This window comes from Populus trichocarpa, chromosome 10 (assembly GCF_000002775.5).
Source record: "Populus trichocarpa isolate Nisqually-1 chromosome 10, P.trichocarpa_v4.1, whole genome shotgun sequence".
Taxonomy (NCBI): Eukaryota; Viridiplantae; Streptophyta; class Magnoliopsida; order Malpighiales; family Salicaceae; genus Populus; species Populus trichocarpa.
Window position 1 is genome coordinate 15,616,920 of NC_037294.2, and position 21,337 is coordinate 15,638,256.

General features: G+C 37.2%; 5 protein-coding genes across 7 annotated transcripts; 1 reads left to right on the plus strand and 4 right to left on the minus strand.

The window, feature by feature from the left end:
• Positions 1-29: 29 nt before the first annotated feature.
• Positions 30-1,936, minus strand: LOC7467716 (DELLA protein RGL2). The gene has a single exon (XM_002315996.3). The coding sequence runs from the start codon at positions 1,848-1,850 to the stop codon at positions 201-203; it is 1,650 nt and encodes a 549-aa protein (XP_002316032.1). The 5' UTR covers positions 1,851-1,936; the 3' UTR covers positions 30-200.
• A 3,363-nt stretch (positions 1,937-5,299) lies between these two features.
• Positions 5,300-7,617, minus strand: LOC7468092 (DELLA protein RGL1). 2 transcript variants are annotated; one of them, XM_002315997.3, is made up of 2 exons: positions 5,807-7,617; positions 5,300-5,618 (listed from the first exon to the last, which is right to left on the minus strand). In XM_002315997.3, coding segments are annotated over exons 1-2 (1,686 nt in total). In that variant the 5' UTR covers positions 7,492-7,617; the 3' UTR covers positions 5,300-5,617. The 2 variants fall into 2 exon arrangements, with proteins under 2 accessions (XP_002316033.1, XP_024466045.1); XM_024610277.2 differs by lacking the exon at positions 5,300-5,618 and having other exon boundaries at positions 6,082-6,291; positions 6,456-7,617.
• A 3,650-nt stretch (positions 7,618-11,267) lies between these two features.
• LOC7468093 (DELLA protein RGL1) lies at positions 11,268-13,442 on the minus strand. Its single transcript, XM_002315998.3, has one exon. It carries the CDS (start codon positions 13,306-13,308, stop codon positions 11,542-11,544), a length of 1,767 nt encoding a protein of 588 aa, XP_002316034.2. The 5' UTR covers positions 13,309-13,442; the 3' UTR covers positions 11,268-11,541.
• A 3,086-nt stretch (positions 13,443-16,528) lies between these two features.
• Positions 16,529-18,685, plus strand: LOC7485817 (ubiquitin-conjugating enzyme E2 32). The gene is made up of 5 exons (XM_002314905.4): positions 16,529-16,823; positions 16,895-17,026; positions 17,128-17,212; positions 17,763-17,926; positions 18,005-18,685. Exons 1-5 carry the CDS (start codon positions 16,713-16,715, stop codon positions 18,437-18,439), a joined length of 927 nt encoding a protein of 308 aa, XP_002314941.1. The 5' UTR covers positions 16,529-16,712; the 3' UTR covers positions 18,440-18,685.
• A 131-nt stretch (positions 18,686-18,816) lies between these two features.
• Positions 18,817-21,336, minus strand: LOC7485818 (uncharacterized). Of its 2 annotated transcripts, none has more exons than XM_024609827.2 (3): positions 19,640-21,336; positions 19,422-19,549; positions 18,817-19,246 (listed from the first exon to the last, which is right to left on the minus strand). In XM_024609827.2, exons 1-3 carry the CDS (start codon positions 19,793-19,795, stop codon positions 19,138-19,140), a joined length of 393 nt encoding a protein of 130 aa, XP_024465595.1. In that variant the 5' UTR covers positions 19,796-21,336; the 3' UTR covers positions 18,817-19,137. The 2 variants fall into 2 exon arrangements, with proteins under 2 accessions (XP_024465595.1, XP_024465594.1); XM_024609826.2 differs by having other exon boundaries at positions 19,332-19,549.
• Position 21,337: the final 1 nt, after the last annotated feature.

Genomic DNA, 21,337 nt, shown 5'->3' on the forward strand with positions numbered 1-21,337 from the left:
AGGAAATAATGGAAAACTACCATTACAAATTCTTAAAAATTACGGTTGGTTCTGCTCCAATAATTATTAAACATTTGGTGAAGAGCTTAAAAGTTTAAAACAGCAATTAATAACTAGAAATTCATGGTAAATGATCTCTGGTAGGCATTGACATGGCTACTGTGTAGGAAATTCACATCCCTCACTCCTTTGATTTCTTGTCAAGCAAACTTCCAAACAGAAAGACAATGGATTGGTGTACCCTTCCACCCAATAATTAGGCTTTTTCCATCCATATTAAGTGTACAAGCCTTCCCACAAGCTAATTTCTTGGCCATGATGTTTGCTTGGCATGTAGATGACATGCTCATTTCTGCCTCTACCATCTCAAAACGCGCAAAGCATGCCCTCCATACATCGATCTTCACATTCCGAATATTCCTCTCCTCTCCCTCTGCGACCAAGATTTTCCTTATTCCCTCACCAAAGTAAATTGATTCCGAAATCACCCTGTTTGGATCATCCCGTTCCATACAAGTGTCGAGGCAATCAAAAAATGCACTGAGGTAGAAAAGTGTTTCAACAAAACGGTCTACAAAAACTGGGGAGTTGTGATTTGCCTCAACTTCAATGATAACCATTACACGTGGATTGATGTTTCTGATCACTTTCATTAAGGAATCCAACCGGTTTGGAGATGCAATTAGGCTTGCTAGGTAAAATTCAGAAAATACAGCCACTGTTTCTTCATCATCCAGCTGAAAGTGATCTTCTCTGAGATCCAGTATGTCTGATACCATAACCACATTAAACGAACAGGGCAGGTTCATGGTCTGAGCAAAACTTAACAACCTCTTGCCTGTATCCTCGATCAACTGCTTTGAGGTAGTCCCAATGGCAGTTATCTTGAGAAGTTCAAGGGGCCATGCTTCTTGAGACACCAAAGCTTGCATGAAAATTGTCCATTGCAGTCCACTCCTGATTTCAAGATCAATTATGTGAATCCTCTTTGACTCGATCGTATTTTCCACAATGGCTTGAATTCCAGCGAAGTGTGAAACCTGGTTGAATGGATTTTGTTTGTAAAATGCCATGTTGCTGAGACTTGGAGTCATAATTGCCTCGTATATATTGAATGACTGCTCCTTTGACGTGGATCTTCTTGTTTCTTGATTAATTCTCTCTCGAAGAGCTCTAGAAAAATAGTAAACTAGTCGTTGAACTGGATTCCCAGTGTTGGAAGACAAGAAATCACATAGGTCCAGCAGTCTGCTTGCACTGTTGAATTGTTGATTGCTTAATTTCTCAGCAGAAGAAAAGAGAAGTTCGGCAAGTTCCATATTTTTGGCCTCGCTAGCAGAAAGGCTAGAGAAAGAAAGATCAAATGGATGGTTGAAGTGAACATCGGTATTGGAAGACTGGATAAACCGTGCTCCAGCTATCTTCATGATTTCTTCAGTTGACAATTCTTGCTTTTTGACCTTCGGGGTTGATGGATCAATATTCGGCTCAATTCGTCTTTCTATATCGTTCAAACGTTTGAGGCCATTTCCATACTTTTGTAACAGCTGAAGTGAAGCTAATGAAAATGGGAGTTGCTTTTCCTTATTGTGTTCAAGAAGATCTCCAATTCCACTTTCAATTCCTCTTAACTTTGAGATTTCCTCCAAACATGTTTCAAGCGGTGGAGACATGAATGAACTTTGGGGATCATTGCTCCATGACTGTCCCAATTCTTCATCAGCTCCAAAGAAACGAATTTCTTGTGTTTTCTCTCCTTCCTTACTATCAAAGCTTTTATGCGTTGAATTAAACGCATCTTGGACTTCACCAAAATTGGATTCCTCAAGAAAGAAACTTTCATTTGCCATCTCAAATTGGAAAGGAGCTCACAGTTTTCTTTCTCATAAGGAATCCTAGTTTTTTTATATGTAGATAAAATCAAAGGTACTATAATTGGACTGGAAGACATGAGGTTTCCTTTGGCTTTATAATATCCTCTCGGTGAGTGGACGTTTCCTATATTGTATTATACTCTAATACGTGACATATGTTGTTTCATGCTAAAGTCATCAAGAACAGTCAGTTTGACATTGATGTAATCAAGGCAGCTTGCACTACAGATGGCAAGTATGTGGTAACTTGCAGCCAAATATTTTAAAGAAATATCGGTTCTAACGAGACTGGCAGAATGGACTGAAACTGAACAACATAATTCAAGCTGACATCATACTCAGAATCTTGCGAACAATATTCCCTGAAAGATTCATCAAGAAAGCACAAAAAGTAAACAACATAAGCATAAAACAGATAGATGTTAATTACAAGAACTAAAAGCAAAACCAATAATGTTTGGAGGCTCAATCAGGCCGTTCCAATATCATACTTTAAGTACTCACCAGTTACTCGGTTACCAAATCTCATTGGATCTTTGGGATTTCAGCCAAGAATTATCAAAAAGAACTTGCTTTTTATTTCAGCCAATAATGATAAATTGATTTATTTTCCTTATTTGATATGATATTTATTTCTGAATAATTTTATTTTATTGTCGCTATGCCCTGATTTTTCCAACATACTTCATCAACATTTACCAGCCCAGAACTGGAAAGTTGTGGCCACTTTTATTCTGGAAGATGTGTGGAACAGTGCTATTTGTGCTTGCATTTTTATCCAAGTTTAAAGCACTATGTATTAACCCAAACCCGAGTAAATTTCTTCAAATTGCATTGCAGTCAACCTTTACCTTAAAGAATTACTTGCAAGAAATTATAAAACAAAGAAAGAAAGGGTATGAAAAGCAGATCAACTTGAACAAAATTCTTAAAAATGAAACAACCATTGACTTTGAGCAATTGCATAGTTAACAAATCACAATTTTCAGTCTTAGAGAATAATATAAATAATATCTTGAGGTCTCACTTAACGGTTTAAGTTTTCGGATTGAGATGATTCTTTCATATGGTATCAGAGTCTTGATGACCAAACAACACGAATTTGAATCTCACCACTCTCATTTTCTTTTCTAATTAAAAAAATGTGTTAGAAAATGATATAAATCATATCTTAGGGCTGCTGTACAATGAATTCATATCTAAAACTCCTTCGACTCCTTTTCAAACAAACAATGAATTGGTGTACCCTTGCACCCAATAATTAGGCTCTTCCCATCCAAATTAATTAGCCATTAGGTTTGCTTGGAGCATAGATGACATGCTCATTTCTGTCTCTACCATCCAAAAACGTGAAAAGAATGCTCTCCAGACATCAATGTTCATGTTCTGAATGTTCCTTTCCTCTCCCTCTGCATGCGACCATAATTTTTTTAATTCCCTCACCGAAGAATATTGATTCTGTAAGCATCCTGTTTGTATCATCTCGTTCCATACAACTTACAAGGCAATCAAAATATGCTCTGCGGTTGAAAATTGTTTTAAAAAACCGGTGAGTTGTGATTTGCCTCAACTTCAATGATCACAATTACACGTGGATTGATGTTTCTGATCACTTTTTGATGTGCAAGGAATATACTATCAGAAAAAAATTACTTTCTAGGTATTTCCCACCAAAAGCTTCTTCTTCTTATGGTATCCAGCCGGTTTGGCGAGGCAATTAGGCTTGCTAGGTAAAATTCAGAAAATACAGCCACTGTTTCTTCATCATCCAGCTGAAAGCGATATTCTCTGAGATCCAGAATGTCTGATACCATAACCACATTAAAAGAAAGGGCAGGGTCATGGTCTGAGCAAAACTCATTAACCTCTTACCTGCATCCTCCATTAACTGCTTTGAAGTAGTCCGAACAGGAGTTATCTTGAGCAGCTCAATGGGCCATTCATCTCGAGACACCAGAGCTTGCATGAAGATTGTTTACTGCAGTCCACTCCGGATTTCAAGATCAATTATGTGAATTCTCTTTGCCACGCCCACATTTCTACAATGGCTTGGATTCCATCCAAGTGTAAAACTCGGGAGAAGGAATTTTGTTTGTAAAATTCCATGATGCGGAGGCTTGGAGACATCATTGCCTCACAGATATTGAATGACTGCTCTTTTCTGAAGCCTTTTGATGTGGCTAATCTTCCAGTTTCTTTATTCGTTCTTTCCCGAAGAGCTCCAGAAAAATAGCAAACTAATCTTTGAACTGAATTTCCAGTATTGGAAGACAAGTAATCACATAAATCCAGCAATCTGCTTGCACTGTCAAATTATTGATTGCCTACTTTCTCAGCAGAAGCCAGAAGAGGTTCAGCAAGCTACGTACACATTTTTAGCTTCGTCAGCAGAAAGGATGAATGATGTCAGCATCGACAGTTTCGTAAGACTGGATAAACTTTGCTTCAGCTATCCTAATGATTTCTTCAGTTGACAATTCTCGCATGACTATCTCAGTGGACGATTCATCATTGCTTGGCTCAATTTTTCTTTCGCTGTTTAATCGCTTGAGACTGCGGGCTTGATTTGGTAACAGTAAAAGTGAAGCTGATGAGAATTGGAGTTGCTTTTCCTTCTCGGGTTCAATTAGGTCTCTTTGTTAGGTTAGGTCTCTTTGTTAGGTGAGTTTCTTCTATTTTCGAACACACCTTCTTGACTAAAAACCTTTTGAATTTAAAAATTAATTTTAATCAAAAGAGGGAACTGGAGCGTATAGTGTTTTGAACGAAGAACCTATTCAATGTTTGGTCAAACTTAAATTTATATTATTATCAGCTCTACGGAAATGAATTTCATCTCCTCTGTTCTCTCCTTCCTTGCTCTCGAACTTGTATGTGTTGAACTGAAATCACCTTGAACTCCACGGAAATAGCTAAAAACATCAAATACAGCCAGTTTGGTGTTGATGGGATCGAAGGCTGCTTGCATCATTGCACGCAGAAACTTGAAAGCTTGATATATATAACTGTTGAAAGTTAATACACTTCTCAAGATATTTCTAGGATAATGGAGGAAGCATGTAGAAGACTTAAAGGCTAAGTGTGAGGAATGATTCCTCTAAAGAAGAAACTAAATCATGTTTTGAATAATATTCTAGAATTGTCCACCACAAGTCGGTTGGCTAGTGATGAAAAATGTATAGAACGTGTATGATGGCTATAAATAGCCATGCTTGTGCAGCTATGTGAGTGTGCCAGAATGGCCACCAAATCCTAGCTTCGATCTTCTAATAGATTAACAACCTCGTGTACCATACTTTCTACTGATAGAACTATCCTTGTTTCCAAAGTTGTAACTTTGGAAGCTCAGCCAATATGGTTCTCAGTGTCATGCGACATGTAATGGCTAGGTAAAGGACAGAAACTGAAGGGGATTTTAAGGACAGTTATGTATAAGGTCTTTTATTTATTCAAAGTAGGACCTTGTACATTTCTAAACGAACAGTAAAGGGTTAAATTGAAATTAGATTCGACCACAGGTATCTTGCAGGGCTGCGCCTGGCAATTTTATTGATACTGGGCCTGGTTTGAAATTATCCATTCAGTGTATTATTCGCTGAGTAAATGCTAATTTTAGCAAAAATCCTTCCAGAAACCCCTCTTCCCAAGAAGCTCATCCATTGAAAGAATGGGATCCCTGAAATCAAGCTTACTCTTATTCATATGTGGGCCTTGCCTTTGGAATTTGGGCAAAATCATTTTCATCTGTAAAGTGAATACAGCACATATTATAAATTTTTAATTCAGTTCAAAAGAAAATTCATTAAGAACTGCCTTTAAACAGTCTGTCCAAAAAATTAAAAATTCAGACAAATTCTTATGTAACAGGATTTTTCCACCAAAAAAGGAACAACTGCTAAAATCTGTTGGCAATTGAACAAACAAATCCTTACTAGTCTTGTGACATGAACTTCCAAGTGGAAAGTGAAAGAATTGGTGTGCCCTTCCACCCAATAAGCAGGCTTTTCCCATCCGTATCAAATGTACAGCAGCTCCCAAAAGCAAATTTCTTGATAACAAAGTTTGCTTGATGCAAGGATGCCTCGCTCAGTTCTGTCTCTACCATTCCAAACTGTGCAAGGAATTTTCTCCACACATCAATCTTCACATTTCGAATCTTCCTTTCCTCTCCCTCACTAGCCACAATATTCCTGATTCCTTCGCCCAAGTAAATGGATTCTATAATCATCCTGCTAGATGGATCGTTATGTTCCAGACATGCATCAACACAATCAAAATATGCACTGAAGTAAAAAAGAGTTTCAATGAAACGATGGACAAAGACCCTCGAGTTGTGATTTGCTTCTATTTCAATCATCACCAACACACACGGATTGATACTCCTGAAAACTTCCATTAAATGACCCAGCTGATTTGGCTGCACAATCAAGCTCTTTAGTGCATATTCAGAGTATACAGCTAATTGTTCATCGGCATCTAATTCAAAGAGATCCTCTTTGAGATCAAGCATGCTTGATACCATAACTATCTTAAAAGAAAAGGGTATGTTAGTTGTCTGAGCAAAACTCTTTAAACGGTTACCTGTATCCTCAATATGTTGCTTTGAATTGGTCCCCACAGCAGTTATCTTGAGAAGCTCAAGAGGGCATTCATTTCGAGACGCTAAAGCATGCATCAAGACAGTCCATTGCAGCCCATTACTGATTTTCAGATCAATTACGTGAATCCTCTTTGCCTCGGCCATGTTCTCTAAAATGGCCTGGGTTCCGGCGAAGTGTGGAACCTGGTAGAATGGAATTCCTTCATAGCATGCCTGGATAATTGGGTTTGGAATCATCACTGCTTCATAGACATCAAAAAGGTCACTTTCCAGACTCTCAGATGCCACTTTTCCTGTTTCTCGATCAATTCTCTTTCGAAGAGCCTCGGAAAAATAATAAACTACTCTTTGAACAGGATTTCCAGTATTGGAAGACAAGAGATCGCATTGATTTAGCAATCTTCTGGCACTGTCATACTGTTGATTGCCTACTTTTTCAGCGGAAGCCAGCATGCATTCAGCAAGCTCTACATTTTTGGTCTCCTCGTCAGAGAGACCAGAGAAAGAAAGATCATAAGGATACTTAAGCAGGGAACCAACACCAGCCATTTGGATAGAAGACTGAATAAACTTCACTCCAGCAAATCTCATGATTTCTTCAGTTGACAACTTCTGGCCTGCCAAATTTGCATCGCTTGGTTCAACGTTCAAACGTCTACGACCCTTTGTATAATCCTTTAGCAGCTCAAGTGTGGATAAAGAAAACGGACGTTCATTTTGCATCTTGGGGGCTACAATATCTTCAATTTCCTCCTGGATTTCTCGAAGCATTGCGATTTGATTTGGACATGCTGGAAGCAGTGGACAAAGGACATCGAGCTCCAGATCTTCAAACTGTCTGTAATCCAAAAATGGCTCTTTCTGCTGTTCTAGTTGCTCAAACTTAGAGGACCTACATCCTCCTTCTGAGGAATCTTTGTGAGGGAGTACATAATCAGAAGAAAAACAATCATTACTCCCAGTTCCAAACTCTTCCCAGCCATCCGGTTCATATTTCCCTCTATTCATTCCTTCCATAGTCACACACCACAAAAACTGGACTCCTAGAATGACAACATTGGATTCGCCTAGAAAACTAGCTCCCAGTTTTTTTTTTCTTTGAGCAGAAGTAAACGCTTACAGTTTTGTTTCTCAATTCTAGTTGTGTATATCGATTATTACAAGGTACTAGCTTTATTGATTGATTAACGAAGCAATAGGTGGACAAGAAGACAGAACAATTTTACACGTCTCGCGCCAAATGCCCCACTGAGGGAACATTTCTCATTATAATATGGTGCATTCACTAGGTTCTTACTAAATGTAATCAAGCAAGGTTATTTGGAAGCTAGCAGGTAGATGCCCCTCTGTTCAATACTTTTGGTCCCCACTATGATGTGATCTTGCAAAACAACAATGGCTGAAATTCAGATTCAAGGATCCAAACCAGGGCAGCATCACATTCTCAGAACCTTTCAAACGATTCCAGGAAATACAGCCAACAAATACAAAGGCTAACAACATAGAGTAGAGGTTGATTAACTAAACGATCCAATAAAAAGATTACATGATAGTTATTAATTAATAACTGGGGTACATGGAAAACTTTAAGTAAACAGCATAGAAAAGGTACAAATGAAAAGCCAACAGTTTTGCTTAGATTTCTATCTCTGTTGTTGCAAGATAAATTTGTTCCGTTTTGACAACTAGAGAGGTTGGACAGAGTTATGGACGCAAAATATCTGGCCTCTAGCTGTTGGCTGCAAAGCTATTTTATGTAAAATATATACACACACACACACACCTGGATGCCATGATAAGGAATATAATAAAAGCAGTCTCACTAATGGCAAATCCTTTATTTTCATCTCTGCCATGAGTCCCACTAGAAGATCTAGCTCTTCCACTTCATTATCATGTACTTGATGAAGAGTTTCTATCATCTCTCTTGATCATTTGTGAGGAGGGTGTTTGGAGGTGTTTATTTTTCAAAGTATTTTTATTGGAAAAATAATATTTTTTATTTATTTTTAAAAATTTATTTTTAATATTTGCATATCAAAACGATCCAGAAATATTAAAATCAAATTAATTTAAAATAAAAACAAAATTTTAATTTTAATAAAAAAAAACAAGTTGAAAATCACCATTCCCTTTTGAGATGGATATTAATAGAAGGCCCCTACGAAACTCATTGTATCTTGCAACATTTCTCTCCCTCTCCTTGTAAACTGAGTGACAATTCGTTCATGGAAAGAAAAAAAAAAGGTTCTATTAGCTCCGCGTTAGTTACAAGCATAATAATTCAAGTATAAATTATAATGACTTTTCGAAAAATCATAAAATTAAAAAAACCATTAAAAAATTTAAAAATATTACAAAATTTTCTTATATCCAAAACACACATGTTTGTCATTGATCCATTAATTTTAATTTATTGAATTCACTACAAGTATTACAGTGGTAATTTTATTGAGTCGTTGTTTAAGCACCGAAAAATACCACCAAGGATTTCGAATATTCAATGTTCCGAAAAATACAACAATATTTTCTTTCTCTTGACAGATACATCGTTTATGTATTTTTTTTTTTATAAAAAAAAATAAGGGATCCAGTGGGAAGTTCCTATGTCTTGTAAAACTTGAAAGATTTAAGCGGACACTGACTTGCAACTTCCTTTGGTGCAACAAGCTCGATCTACAACATTAACGAAAAACATTCATGAAGATCTGATCTTTAATTTGATGTAAAAACCGATGTATATGAAATCATCCTTAATTATAAGTATATATACTCATGAGGTATCTGCTCTGTTTCTACTTACGTGTGTTAAAACTTTATTTGGAACTGTGGAAATTCCAAACAAAAGTCATTCCCACCTGTGAGCTTGTGGCTGCCACGTATCCTGTGAATGGTCATCGAAATTGGAAAAGGATGAAGGTTCCTCTTGCTATAAACTTATATGAAAGTATCAAACTATATCTTTGTGAGAAATGGCTGGCTGAACCAGATGACCGATTCGCTTGATGGTGTCGGTCAACCGATTGGTTATTTAGATCGACCTGTGAATTGAACAATAAAATTCGACTGGTTTTTTTAAGTTCGGTTAGCTTAGGACTTGTTCGAGATCGAACAGATCAATATATTTTAGTTTTATATTTACGTTTTAGTCTTAAATCTTAGAGTTATAATTTTTTATGTTATCTGCTTTGAGTTGTTTTTTAATATTTTTCTGTATTTGTTATAGGTTTTGTTAACGTTCCTCTTAACAATTATTAGTAGTTTCCAGTTCTATATTTGTTTGTTTTTTGCCTTTATTTGATGGGTGAGTGTGATAATCTTTAATATGCATATAATATAAATAAATTTTGTATGTTAATTATATAATGAGTACGGATGATATTTTTAAATATATATGTGTGTGTGTGTTGATTTATTTCCAAAACTCATCAGTTTCTTGAATAAATATTTGCATTATGCTGGATTAAATTATATTTGATATGACATTTAGTTGCTTTGATAATTATATAAATATTTGTTATGACTGGATATCAGACTTATCAATAACTTCATACTAATATAGCATAGTTAGTCTATAAGCACATAGTATTTTGTATACCTAACTGATGAGAGAGACATCATTCTTTGGCGACTGATCCTCTCATGGTAATCGGGGCCGCAAACCTCATCTATTATTGAAACCTTAGGGTTTCGTCTGTTATCTAAGCCAATGGCTTTGCCTGATCTCTCACATGTATTACATTACCATATGCTATTATGCTTAATGTATATCTATATATTTGTTTCAACCATTATACTTATAAATAGCTAAAATGTATATTAAATGTTATTCCCTCATTGAGTTGGTTGAACCCACTCCTTCATTTTAATACTATTTTAGGTTCTTAACTCTCGTTAGCAGATTGACCTTTAATTAAGAGTTCCTGCTATTTTGTTTGTTGATATGTCTTGATTGTTTTCGCAATGCTTTTCTTATTCTATGTGATTTGATGTCTTAGACGTTTTATTATTATGTTATTTTCATTCAAGTTTAAATTTTTATTTCAAAGATTGAATTTTATTTAATGTAAAAGGTATTTTGAATTATAAATTATTTTTTTGGTTTTGAGGAATATTTGAAATATTATAAAATATTGTCTAAATTTATATATATATATATATATATATATATATATATATATATATATATATATTTGTTTTATGATATTTATGTTCTGAAACTTAGTATAAATGAGGTGTTCCGTAACATCGCTCTTGTCATGAACTTTGAATTCGGGTAGTGACAGTTCGGTTGGCATGTTTGATGCGCTCAAGGCCGCTCATATTGTCTACGATGTAAATGCCATTCGGATAACAACAAAATACAGCATAGATAACATCTAAACTTCAATGGTAATTTTAAAGGAAGGGTTGGAATCCAAACAAAACCTTCACCGGTATTGATTTTAATGGTAATTTTAATCTTTTATTTGTTCTTGATGGAGAACAGTTCAAACACACAGCCTGCAGTTGAGGGATACAATGATATATGTGAAGGTATAAATTGTTTGTGAACAAAATTCATTTTAACCTGTATGCTTGTATGGATGACTATAACAAAGATATGGAAGAACTTCAATATCAAAGAACGAATATCTGGGTTAAATTTACTAACACCGTCAGCAGGCAATACATGCAGATTAAAAGAAAAAAAAGCTAGACAACTGCACAGCAGTCAGAAGATAGCCCTGACAGAAAGAAGGCTTTCTTCAGAAATAATTCTCAAAACAATAGAGAGAGTCACAAAATTAGATTAAAAAAAAATCCATTGCTTATACCTTCATCAACTGTACAGAGGACCAAAGACATGATTGGTACAGTGGTGATCTTAGACTGGCATGTGAAGTACGTACGTTGGGGTCGGAAAAAAAAGATTTCAAACACAAACAAATGTAAAATATAGTATAAGCATATGCATATGCAATTTTTTTTGTTGCCAAAAGTTAATAGCCAGAAATAAGCTGTTTGATCAGTGAATGCATAACTTGGCTAATAAAAGAGGGCTATTTGGTGTATGAAAAGTCCGTATCATTTCAACCCTTTTCGATTCTTGTCGAATTTCCAAACAGAAAGAGAATGCATTGGTGTACCCTTCCACCCAATAACGAGACTTTTCTCATTCATGTCAAGTGTACAAGAACTCCAACGAGCAATTTTATTTAGCAACAGGCTTGCTTGGTACAAGGATGACTTGCTCAGTTCTGTTTCCACCATTGCAAATCGAGCAAAGAATGTCCTCCAAACATCAAGCTTCACGTGTCGAATCTTCCTTTCCTCCCCCTCAGTGGCCACAATATTTCTGATTTCTTGACGAATGTACTTTGATTCTGCAATCATCCTGTTTGGACTGTCACGCCCCATACAAGCATCAAAGCAATCAAAATAAGCACTGTAGAAGAAAAGGGCTTCAATGAAACGGTTCACAAATGATGGTGAATTGTTGTTGGCCTCAACTTCCATGACCACCACTATACGTGGGTTGATATTTCTGAACACTTTCATTATGGAATCCAGACGATTTGGCAGTGCAATCAGGCTCCTCAAAGAATTTTCAGCATAGACAGCAACTGCTTCCTCAGCACCTAGCTCAAACAGATCTTTCTTTAGATCTAACATGTCCGATACCATGACTACCTTGAAGGAGAAAGGTATATTCATGGTCTCGGCAAAACTCATTAACCTCTTACCTGTATCCTCAATCAACTCTTTTGAAGTAGACCCAATGGCACTTATCTTGAGAAGCTCAAGGGGAGATTCATGTTGAGACACTAGAGCTTGCATTAATACTGTCCATTGCACTCCGTTCCTAATTTCAAGATCAATTATGTGAATTCTCTTAGCCCTGTTTACTTTCTCTACAATAGCTTGGATTCCAGCGAAATGTGCAACCTGGGAAAATGGAACATTTTGATAACATGCTAGGATGGCAGGATTCAGAGTCATCATTGCCCTATCAAGATCAAATGAATGTGATTTCTCAGGCCATTTTGGTGTGATTCTACCTGTTTCTCGGTCAATCCTTTCTCGAAGAGCTTCGGAAAAATAGTGAACTACTCGTTGAACTGGACTTTCTCCATTGGAAGACAAGTGCTCACAATAGTTTAGAAATCTGTTGGCGCGTTCAAACTGTTGATTACCTACTTTCTCAGCAGAAGCTAGAAGGAGTTCAGCAAGCTCCACATTTTTTGCTGCTTCCTCAGAAAGGCCAGAGAAAAAGAGATCAAACGGGTTGTTAAGCATGGAAGCAGTATCAACCATTCGGGAAGAGGATTGGATGAACTTTGCTCCAGCCATCTTCATGATTTCTTCAGTAGATAATTCTGTGCCAATCACTTTTGCGCGTGGTGCACCACTGCTTCTCTCAACTGTTCTTTCACCATCGAATTGCCGATCACCATGAAGCTCTAACGAGGCTAAGGAAAATGGGTACTGATTTTCCTTCCAGGGTTGTAAACCATCTTGAGTTACTGCTGGGATTTCATCAAGCTTTTCTATACCGTCCAGAGATGTTTGAAGCTGTGGAGAAAGGATATTGTAACTATGGTCGTCAAGAAGTCCGCAATCTAAGTATGATTGTTGCTTCTGTTCTTGATTCTGATACTTGGAGAAAAAGAATCCTTCCCCCGTTGACACATCTTGATAAAAACCATAAGCATCGCCCCCAGCCTCAGCCTCAAATCCATAGAAATGACTTTGTTTCCTTGTGTTCACTCCTTCCACACTCTCACGACTTCTACTTTTAGAGCTCAACATATCTTGAATCCCATCAAAACTGTAATCCTGAAAAGAAAACATGGCTTCTTCTATCTCAAATCAAAAACTAACTCACAGTTTTGTCTCTCAAATCTTGGTGGTATGTATTACTAGCTTTGTAAGTTGAGAAAAAGTTGTGAACAAGATTGTTGTTTCTGTAGTCTTCTGATTCTTGATTCTTTCTTCATCATGACGTACACTTTGTATTGCATATTGTAAGTTGGTCAAATGGACAAGTTCCCCGCTCTAAAAATCATCTATATAAACCAGGCGGACAGCCTAAACCATGTCATTTGAATAATTTGATAATTCAAATGCCTACTGGATACCATTGCTTTGAAAATTAACAACACATTTTGTCCATTTATATGATAGAAACTCTTTTAAGAGCTTAATACAAGGATTAAAATCCAAAAAATGCATTCAAAGGCAAATTCAAGCTGATATCATACTCTCAAGAAAGCGTCAACAGCAAATTTTTTGAAAGGTTCAGCCAGGAATGGTACAAAAGCTAAAAGAACACAGGCGGTAATTAATTAAGCAACAAGTATCACAGCTTGACAAATAATATGGTTCGCGTGTGTTTGTGTGCATATTTATATACAATTAGAAATATTAAATGGGAATACGGACAGGAAACTAACAACGTAGCCTGAATCAAACAGATTTGCAAGAATTAACATTGAAATTGCCAATCTGACAGGTTTTTCTGCATTTTTCATTTGGTTAGTCCTCTGACTTCAAGAAAACTCACCTGGGTTGTCATTATCCAATGAAACAACCAGACAGGACCAGACCAGGTCAAGACGGGATATCACTATCAACATTTTTGGCCTTTGGCTATTTGCAAGGTGATTATATCATAGTGCAGCAATAAAAAATCATACTGGTATTAAAGAAACCTGTATTGTGCTTGGTCTAGCAATTAGATGGAGTGCGGTATGAGCGCAGCAATGTTTTCTCGAATTTTTGGTCGGTACAACCCAATGTGTTCTCTTTCCTTGGTCTCCGCGATTGAATAATTATAGGTTGTAAAACAGGGAGAAAAAAAAAATTGGTTGAGAGGGGCTGGGCATGTCGCATATGTCTGCCTGTCTAACGCGTGACATTGGATTCGAGCCCTGTGGATTTCTTGGGGCTAAGTTAAAAATAAATAAAAAAACCCTTACACATCCTATTAATCGGACATGAATGGCCTGCCGTTAATCAAACCAAATAACAAATTATATATATATATATATATATATATATATATATATATATATATATATTATTTGCATTAAAACTAGCTTTCTTATTTTGATAGTTTAGGAATTTAGGTTTACCCTCCCTAAAAAAAACTGAACCTGCAACCTTGCTGATTTTCTTTTTGTTCCACGGACCTCCCCTCAAATTGATAGATATGGATTTGTTACGAATCTGGGATTGGTTGACAGAAGGAACACCAGGACAGTGGCAACAGTTACAGAAGAGGAAGAAGTGCAGTGAAGTTAGTTAGGAGTGGGGTGGTTGAGTTAGTTAGGATTGTGTTAGGTAGTTGGATGGGAGGGAAATTAGTTCTCTCTCCCCTCTCTTTCTTCTACGTCTCCCTAAATTTCTTTTCTTCTTCTAATTCTCTCTTCAATTCTCAAGTTCTTTAGCTTTGTTAAGGTGAGAACGTTGGTATCAGAGCCAAAGAGTCCTTCGCCGCTAATAGAAGTTGACAGTAAACACATCCGATGTAATCCATGGTGAAAAACAATAGGATCAAAGCATTGGAAGAACATGGTAGGAAGGTGGACAAACAGATACAACACTTGCATGAAAAACTATAAGAAATGGCAACAGGGAAAACCAAGAAGAATGAACAATTTAGCTTGCGGTTGGATACTATAATGGCTACTTTGAAGTCTTTCATGGCCAATAAGGCAGCAGAGAGGGAAGGACGCAACAACTCAGTTCCTGATGGGGCAGATCATATGGTGATAAACTTGAGATCATGAGGAGGAAGCAGTGATGGCTCACGTGGCACAAGATTCTTCACCCCTCTCTTTGACCATGCTTATGCTTCTCTTTCTAATGTTTCTCAATATTCTCCCTCCTTCAAGACTGGTGACTTGCAGCTTGAAGAGATAGAAAATAACCAGAGGATATTCTGAAAATCAGATAAGAAATTGAGTCTGAGTTTGTTGGTGACCATCAAATTTGGAGCCACGAAGATGGCAGCCCTCAATCTCAAAGTCGTTATTATGAGCTAGACACTACCGTGATTGGCTTGGTAGGTCAGGACCTCTTGGAGAGGAGAGATCTTAGGGAGCAATTCAAGGAAATGAGTTTCCAAATAGGCAAGGCCAGTTAAACTTCGAGTTTGCAAGGGCTCAAATCAGTGCTGATCAAGGGGTAGGGTCTGCTCCTGCTCTGATCAAGGCTGAAGTGTTATGGATAGCTCGAAGAGGGAATTTCTCTTAGAAGGAACGCATTTTGAAGACAGTGAAAGGATTAAACAAATTGACACCATAGAAGCTTGATTTTCTCCAAGGGCAACCGATTGATTCTGGAATTACAACACCAGATATTTTAAAGGGTGTTATCTCACTAATATTTGACAAGGCATTCCTGGAGCCCACATTTTGTCCTATACCTGGTGCAGTGGGTATGATACCTGGAATGCCTGGGCTCGATGCTGACAACTGGAAAGTTCCTCGATCTCGAACAATGCCAAGGGACATTAATTTTGGCTCGAACCGGTCCCCACTAGGCGTATTCCCTCTTCTTGTTCTTACTTTTAAAAAAAACGGAAGATCAGGAAGGAGGGTTCTTACTTAAAAAAATTGAAGATCAGGAAGGAGGGCAATAGAGTTGTGGCTATGGGTTTATCTAATGGTCTAACATGTCAAAGAAAATCCTATTTTGGAAGATTGAAAATAAATCACTAATCAATTTTTCAACTTTTTCAGGATATTAGAAAGTGTTTTCTATTATTAAATTATTTTTAAGTTTATTTTTCAGCTAAATACTAGAAAATATTTTCTAATACTTCAAACACTTCAAACAATTCATAACCTCACGGCAACTTTCGCTGACACTTGACCGAGAATACCGTGTTCTCGAGCATATCCTTCGTATTAAAACTTCGAAGGAAAAAATCTATCCATGACCCCGTCCTTTCAGCGAGGCCCAATTCGAAGCAGCCCCAGCCCATAAACAATTCCTTCAAGCAATGGAATCCAATAACAGGAAGCCACGTGACCAGTTATGAATCGAATGACGTGTCAACAAAAATCGTCGTCTTCGTTGGCTCCAGCTCCAACACACATGCAAATATCTATTTAACTTCTCCTGTAAATCTTCGTTCTTATCAACGCACAGAACTTAAATAGTCTCTATACGACCGGTCTCTGGTCAGCTAATCGAACGGTAGTATTTGTAGATCGATCAGATCAGATTAGACGACCTAAAGGAAAGTAATGGCAGTGGACAAGTATAACCTCAAAAATCCATCTGTGAAGAGGATTTTACAGGAAGTTAGAGAGATGCAATCGAGCCCATCTGATGATTTCATGAGCCTCCCTCTTGAGGTATGTTCAATTTGAAAATAAATTATTTATTAATTTTGTGTTTTTGTTATATTCTTTTTCATTTTTAATAGGAGAATATATTTGAGTGGCAATTCGCTATAAGAGGACCAGGAGAGACTGAATTTGAAGGAGGGATTTATCATGGGAGGATTCAATTGCCTGCTGAGTATCCATTTAAGCCTCCTTCTTTTATGTTGTTGACGGTAATACCTCATGAAGATTTTACCCTTGTTCTTTTTTCTTTTTTCTTTTGAAATTTTTAATGGGTTGATGACTTTTTTTGTTCTTGTATTTGTTTTGACAGCCAAATGGGCGTTTCGAAACGCAGACGAAGATATGCTTAAGCATATCAAATCATCATCCTGAGCATTGGCAGCCATCGTGGAGTGGTAAGTTTTTAATTTCTATTGTTGGCTTTATCAAATTATGTTTATAGATAGCTAAATTATCAGGTTGCATTAATGACGATTTTATTAAATTTGGTATGCAAAGAGGATTTGGCGAATTCTCTTTAGAACTAAGTTAATTGAAGTGCGTGAATGAGTTCGATTTTGATATGCCAATCCAATCATACACAGAAACGTGCCCTACGATTAGGCTATGTTTAGGCCTTGGTTGAAGAAGAACAATTTTGTTGGCCTCTATCTGTTTATCCAGTTTACTTGAAGAACTAATATTTCTCTGTTTGTTACTTCATGTTAACATATAACTGGCTGTGGTCATATTTTTTATGTTAACTAGGAAAAGGCTGACTTGGTGTACTGAATGACAAGTCATTCCTGGTGTAAAATGTTAACCTTGAGCTTCCTTTTTCTTCACTTATTTAGGTCTAACACTCAAGGACACGAGTCTCTGATACTTTTTAAAAGTTCAAAGGTGTTGATACTGTAGCCCTGCATTTGGCTAATGTTTCATGGTATTGGTTATTGTGGTTGGCAGTACGAACAGCTCTACTAGCACTTATTGCATTCATGCCTACTAGCCCAAATGGTGCATTGGGCTCACTAGACTACAAGAAAGAGGAAAGGCGTGTTTTGGCTGTTAAATCTCGTGAAGCAGCACCAAGATTTGGGACTCCTGAACGTCAAAAACTCATTGATGAGGTTTGTCGGAGCTTATTTTTTACTTGTGTTTTTCTTCTTTTGTTACATTTTGTGCTAATGAGCTGTTTGATGGCTCAGATTCATCAATACATGCTTGGTAAGGCACCGTCTGTTCCTCAACAAAACTCAGTGCAGGGTTCTGAAGAACACCCTGGCAACAATGAGGGGGAAGCCCAGGCGCAAGATGCTGGAGTAGTTGCTGCTGCTGAAGAGCTTCCAAATCCAGCAGTTGGTGAAATTCAGGAAGTAGGTGAAAGGGTCATCGAAGAAGTGCATGAAGCTCCTGTTAATGTGAACCCTAGTCCTACAGGAACCAGTGTATCCAGAGAGATTCCTGCTAGAGGCCCAACTGATCAGCTACTGCAAAGGCCAGTGACCAGGGTTCAGAAACCAGCTGATGATCGGTTGTTCACATGGGCTGCTGTTGGACTAACCATTGCGATTGTGGTTCTTTTGCTGAAGAAGTTTATGAAATCTAGCGGATATGGCGCTCTCTTCATGGATGGATCTTAGAAGCAGTGATATTTCATTGAACGATTTGTAGAAAAAAGAAAGACGGGGAGAAAAACCCACAGCATTTTTATATCCAGAGAGCTTGTATTTCTTAGTATATATCATGATCTGTTTTACTTACTCCATTGTTTTAATTAATAATGTGGAGGCGCGTTACCTTTACATTGACAAATTTGTAAGTATTTTAGTTATCTTTATTTGATCGTTGTTAACGTCTCTAATAAACATAATCCCCCTTCGTGTGCACTTCACAGGACCCTAACCATCCAAGTTGTTGGACCTCGCAATTTTCCATCCTTGGTCATTTTTCTACTAGAGGAATGCAAGAGATGAACATGTGTGCATGCCGAAAGCAGAGAATCAGGACTAGTCTGCAATGAACTGAATTCGGGTCTTAGCCATTCTCTTAGACGGCCATAATTAACTTATCTGTTGACATTTGGATCTCCCTCCTTGACCAAACAATCTATGGGGCCAGGAGAAACAGGACAATCATAGAGTTCTCTTTCAATGATGGGGTGCATTCATTTTGAAAAAGAAAAATATATGACAAAGGAATGCTATAAATCATATTTGACTAAGCCGACCTCACGCTGAGACTAATCATGCTGTCTTTGCAGCAACACAAGGTTACAAAATAGACAGCCATCAATTTCTTTCAGTGACCTGGGAAGAACAGTTACGATATCAGCAGGTAATTAAAGGTTGCATCTTTTCATGTATTGCGTTGTAACAATGGAGGAGTCTCGATACTTGTAGGCATTTGTACAATTTGGACCTGCACATTTTTCATGTGGTAGAGGATAACTGCAAATCAAATCGCCACATTGTAAATCCCACAAAGAAGGTAAGGATAGTTATAATTAACAATCAACAAAATGCCAATACTTACAGTCTGCAGAGCAAAATAAATTGCCAACATTTACGGTCTACAGAGCATTCTAGAGACAAAACTTGGGGAGATGAGAAGGTGAACTTGTACCTGCACGACACTGAATTAAATATGTGTGGCAGACCAATGTCATCAGAGAAAATAAGCCAAAGTTCCAGTCGGACCAATGACCCATCTAACAGTATTTGGTCCAAGCGATCCATCTTGGCAGCCTTTGCCTGCACCAGGTAAAATTTATTCTTGATTAGAATGCTGCTAAAGAGCATGGGATGGAGAAGATAGAGGCTGCTTGTCTATTTTCCTAATACCTGAACCACTTCATCGTGCCGCTTCTTTAATCTTTTCTTCCTTCTTTCTTTCATAATCCAGGCAGCATATTTTTCTGATTGCCTCGGCCTAAAATATATGAAGTTAGACTGTTCTCCCATCCAATGCCAATAAGTTGTAAAACTACCATATGGCATGATTAGCAAACCTCAGCCTCCCTAGCTGCCTTCTTTGATTGTATTCTACGCCTCTGTGCAGCCTCAGCTTTCTTTAATTGCTGCTCTACTTCGAGAGCTTAGTCTTTTGTTCTGCCATCAACAGACCAATAAAGGAAATAAAATAGGTTTAGCATCAAGCCACTATTACTCAAGGTGTAAAATAATTTTATCTTATATCATTCCCTATCCAAGATGTAAAATGAGACTGATCCAAAGAACATAGAGACAGAGAAACACTCCCTTTTAGGAGGGGGTGAAGGTAAACCATTTGAGAACTCAAGAAGACTGGTGCCAGGAACAAGAAAATCATCTTTGGCTGTCTGAAGAGCCTGATTATGTGTTATTGTAGTTGATTCATTCCTTCCTCCAACGAATCCCAGCTTCTTGATTGTGTATCTAGGTTCATCAACTGATGTTGGTTCTTCTTCTTGCACATAATCCTTATCCTCTTGCCTATCATCTGAAACCATTGATATCTCTCTTTTTCTCTCCTTATAAGCACTGAGTCTTCCAAGGTAAGGTACTTCCTCGTCTATGTTATCATCTTCATCAAATTCCACATCCATTGCACGCCTCTTAGGAACTTGATTACTCTTTCGAACTGCTTCAAAATGGAATGTTCTGTTCACATCAGCACTTTCACCAGACATCTTTCTTCCCGAAGAATTTCCCTTTTTAAAACTAGAATCCTAGAATCAGCGTCATCAAAACTTAAGCATCAAATAATGCACAGTTTACACCACAAAAACACGGTATAGATATTTATTGAAAAGGGGAAAAGGGGTGGAGAAATTTGAAGACTATATCAAGACCATTGCTTAAAGCCAAGGTATTAGTACATTCAACACGCTATGCGGCAAATGTAAGACTAGAATGACCCTAATGAGTAGCTTATGAATTATTATAGCACGGAATTTGAAAGAGGCCTCGTCAAGAGAGAAAGGGAGATAGAAGATTACAGCAATCATATATCAACTCCTTCGAAGAATTTTAAAGGAGTTTCTTTTTATTATTTTTCAGATTCCATATGATTAAGCTTGGTATGTTGTGTTGGAACTTGGAACATTAGGTTTGTAGTTTGTAAAATCAGTGGAACAAGGGATAAGAAAAGGTGGTCCCTGAAATATTTTTCTGGATCAAAACTTGTAAAGAACATCTTAATATTCTTGAAAGAAGTGATAAAAGTATACCGGAAGATTAATTAACTTCGTATGCGAAAGTTGAAGAGGTTGTTTGTATCAAAGCCTCTGATTTAACCCCATATTCCCTTACATATTAAATACTAAACAAAAGAATAAAATCGTGAGAATTAAAATCTTTTGAATTCATGACTTGAATAAGTTGATTTGCTGGAAGGAAACGAGCATTATTTCACGGAGTTTAACCATGGTTTGTTTTATATTTTCGAAACTATTTGTATTTGTTTTTGTTTTAAAAGAAAGAACTTGTAACTGAGCGTGCCCGATGGTATAATATTTAACCGAAAAATAGCCCTTCGACAAAACAACTTCAATTGTTTTG

Excerpts from the sequence above, each read along its gene's own strand:
- LOC7467716 (XM_002315996.3), bottom strand. The coding sequence starts at position 1,850 with ATGGCAAATGAAAGTTTCTTTCTTGAGGAATCCAATTTTGGTGAAGTC.
- LOC7468092 (XM_002315997.3), bottom strand. The coding sequence starts at position 7,491 with ATGGAAGGAATGAATAGAGGGAAATATGAACCGGATGGCTGGGAAGAG.
- LOC7468093 (XM_002315998.3), bottom strand. The coding sequence starts at position 13,308 with ATGTTTTCTTTTCAGGATTACAGTTTTGATGGGATTCAAGATATGTTG.
- LOC7485817 (XM_002314905.4), top strand. The coding sequence starts at position 16,713 with ATGGCAGTGGACAAGTATAACCTCAAAAATCCATCTGTGAAGAGGATT. Across the intron at positions 16,824-16,894 it reads TCATGAGCCTCCCTCTTGAG|GAGAATATATTTGAGTGGCA; the intron begins GTATGTTCAATT and ends CATTTTTAATAG. Across the intron at positions 17,927-18,004 it reads GTCAAAAACTCATTGATGAG|ATTCATCAATACATGCTTGG; the intron begins GTTTGTCGGAGC and ends TTGATGGCTCAG.
- LOC7485818 (XM_024609826.2), bottom strand. The coding sequence starts at position 19,795 with ATGCCATATGGTAGTTTTACAACTTATTGGCATTGGATGGGAGAACAG. Across the intron at positions 19,550-19,639 it reads GGCACGATGAAGTGGTTCAG|GCAAAGGCTGCCAAGATGGA; the intron begins GTATTAGGAAAA and ends TACCTGGTGCAG. Across the intron at positions 19,247-19,331 it reads TTTATTTTGCTCTGCAGACT|TTATCCTCTACCACATGAAA; the intron begins GTAAGTATTGGC and ends TTTGATTTGCAG.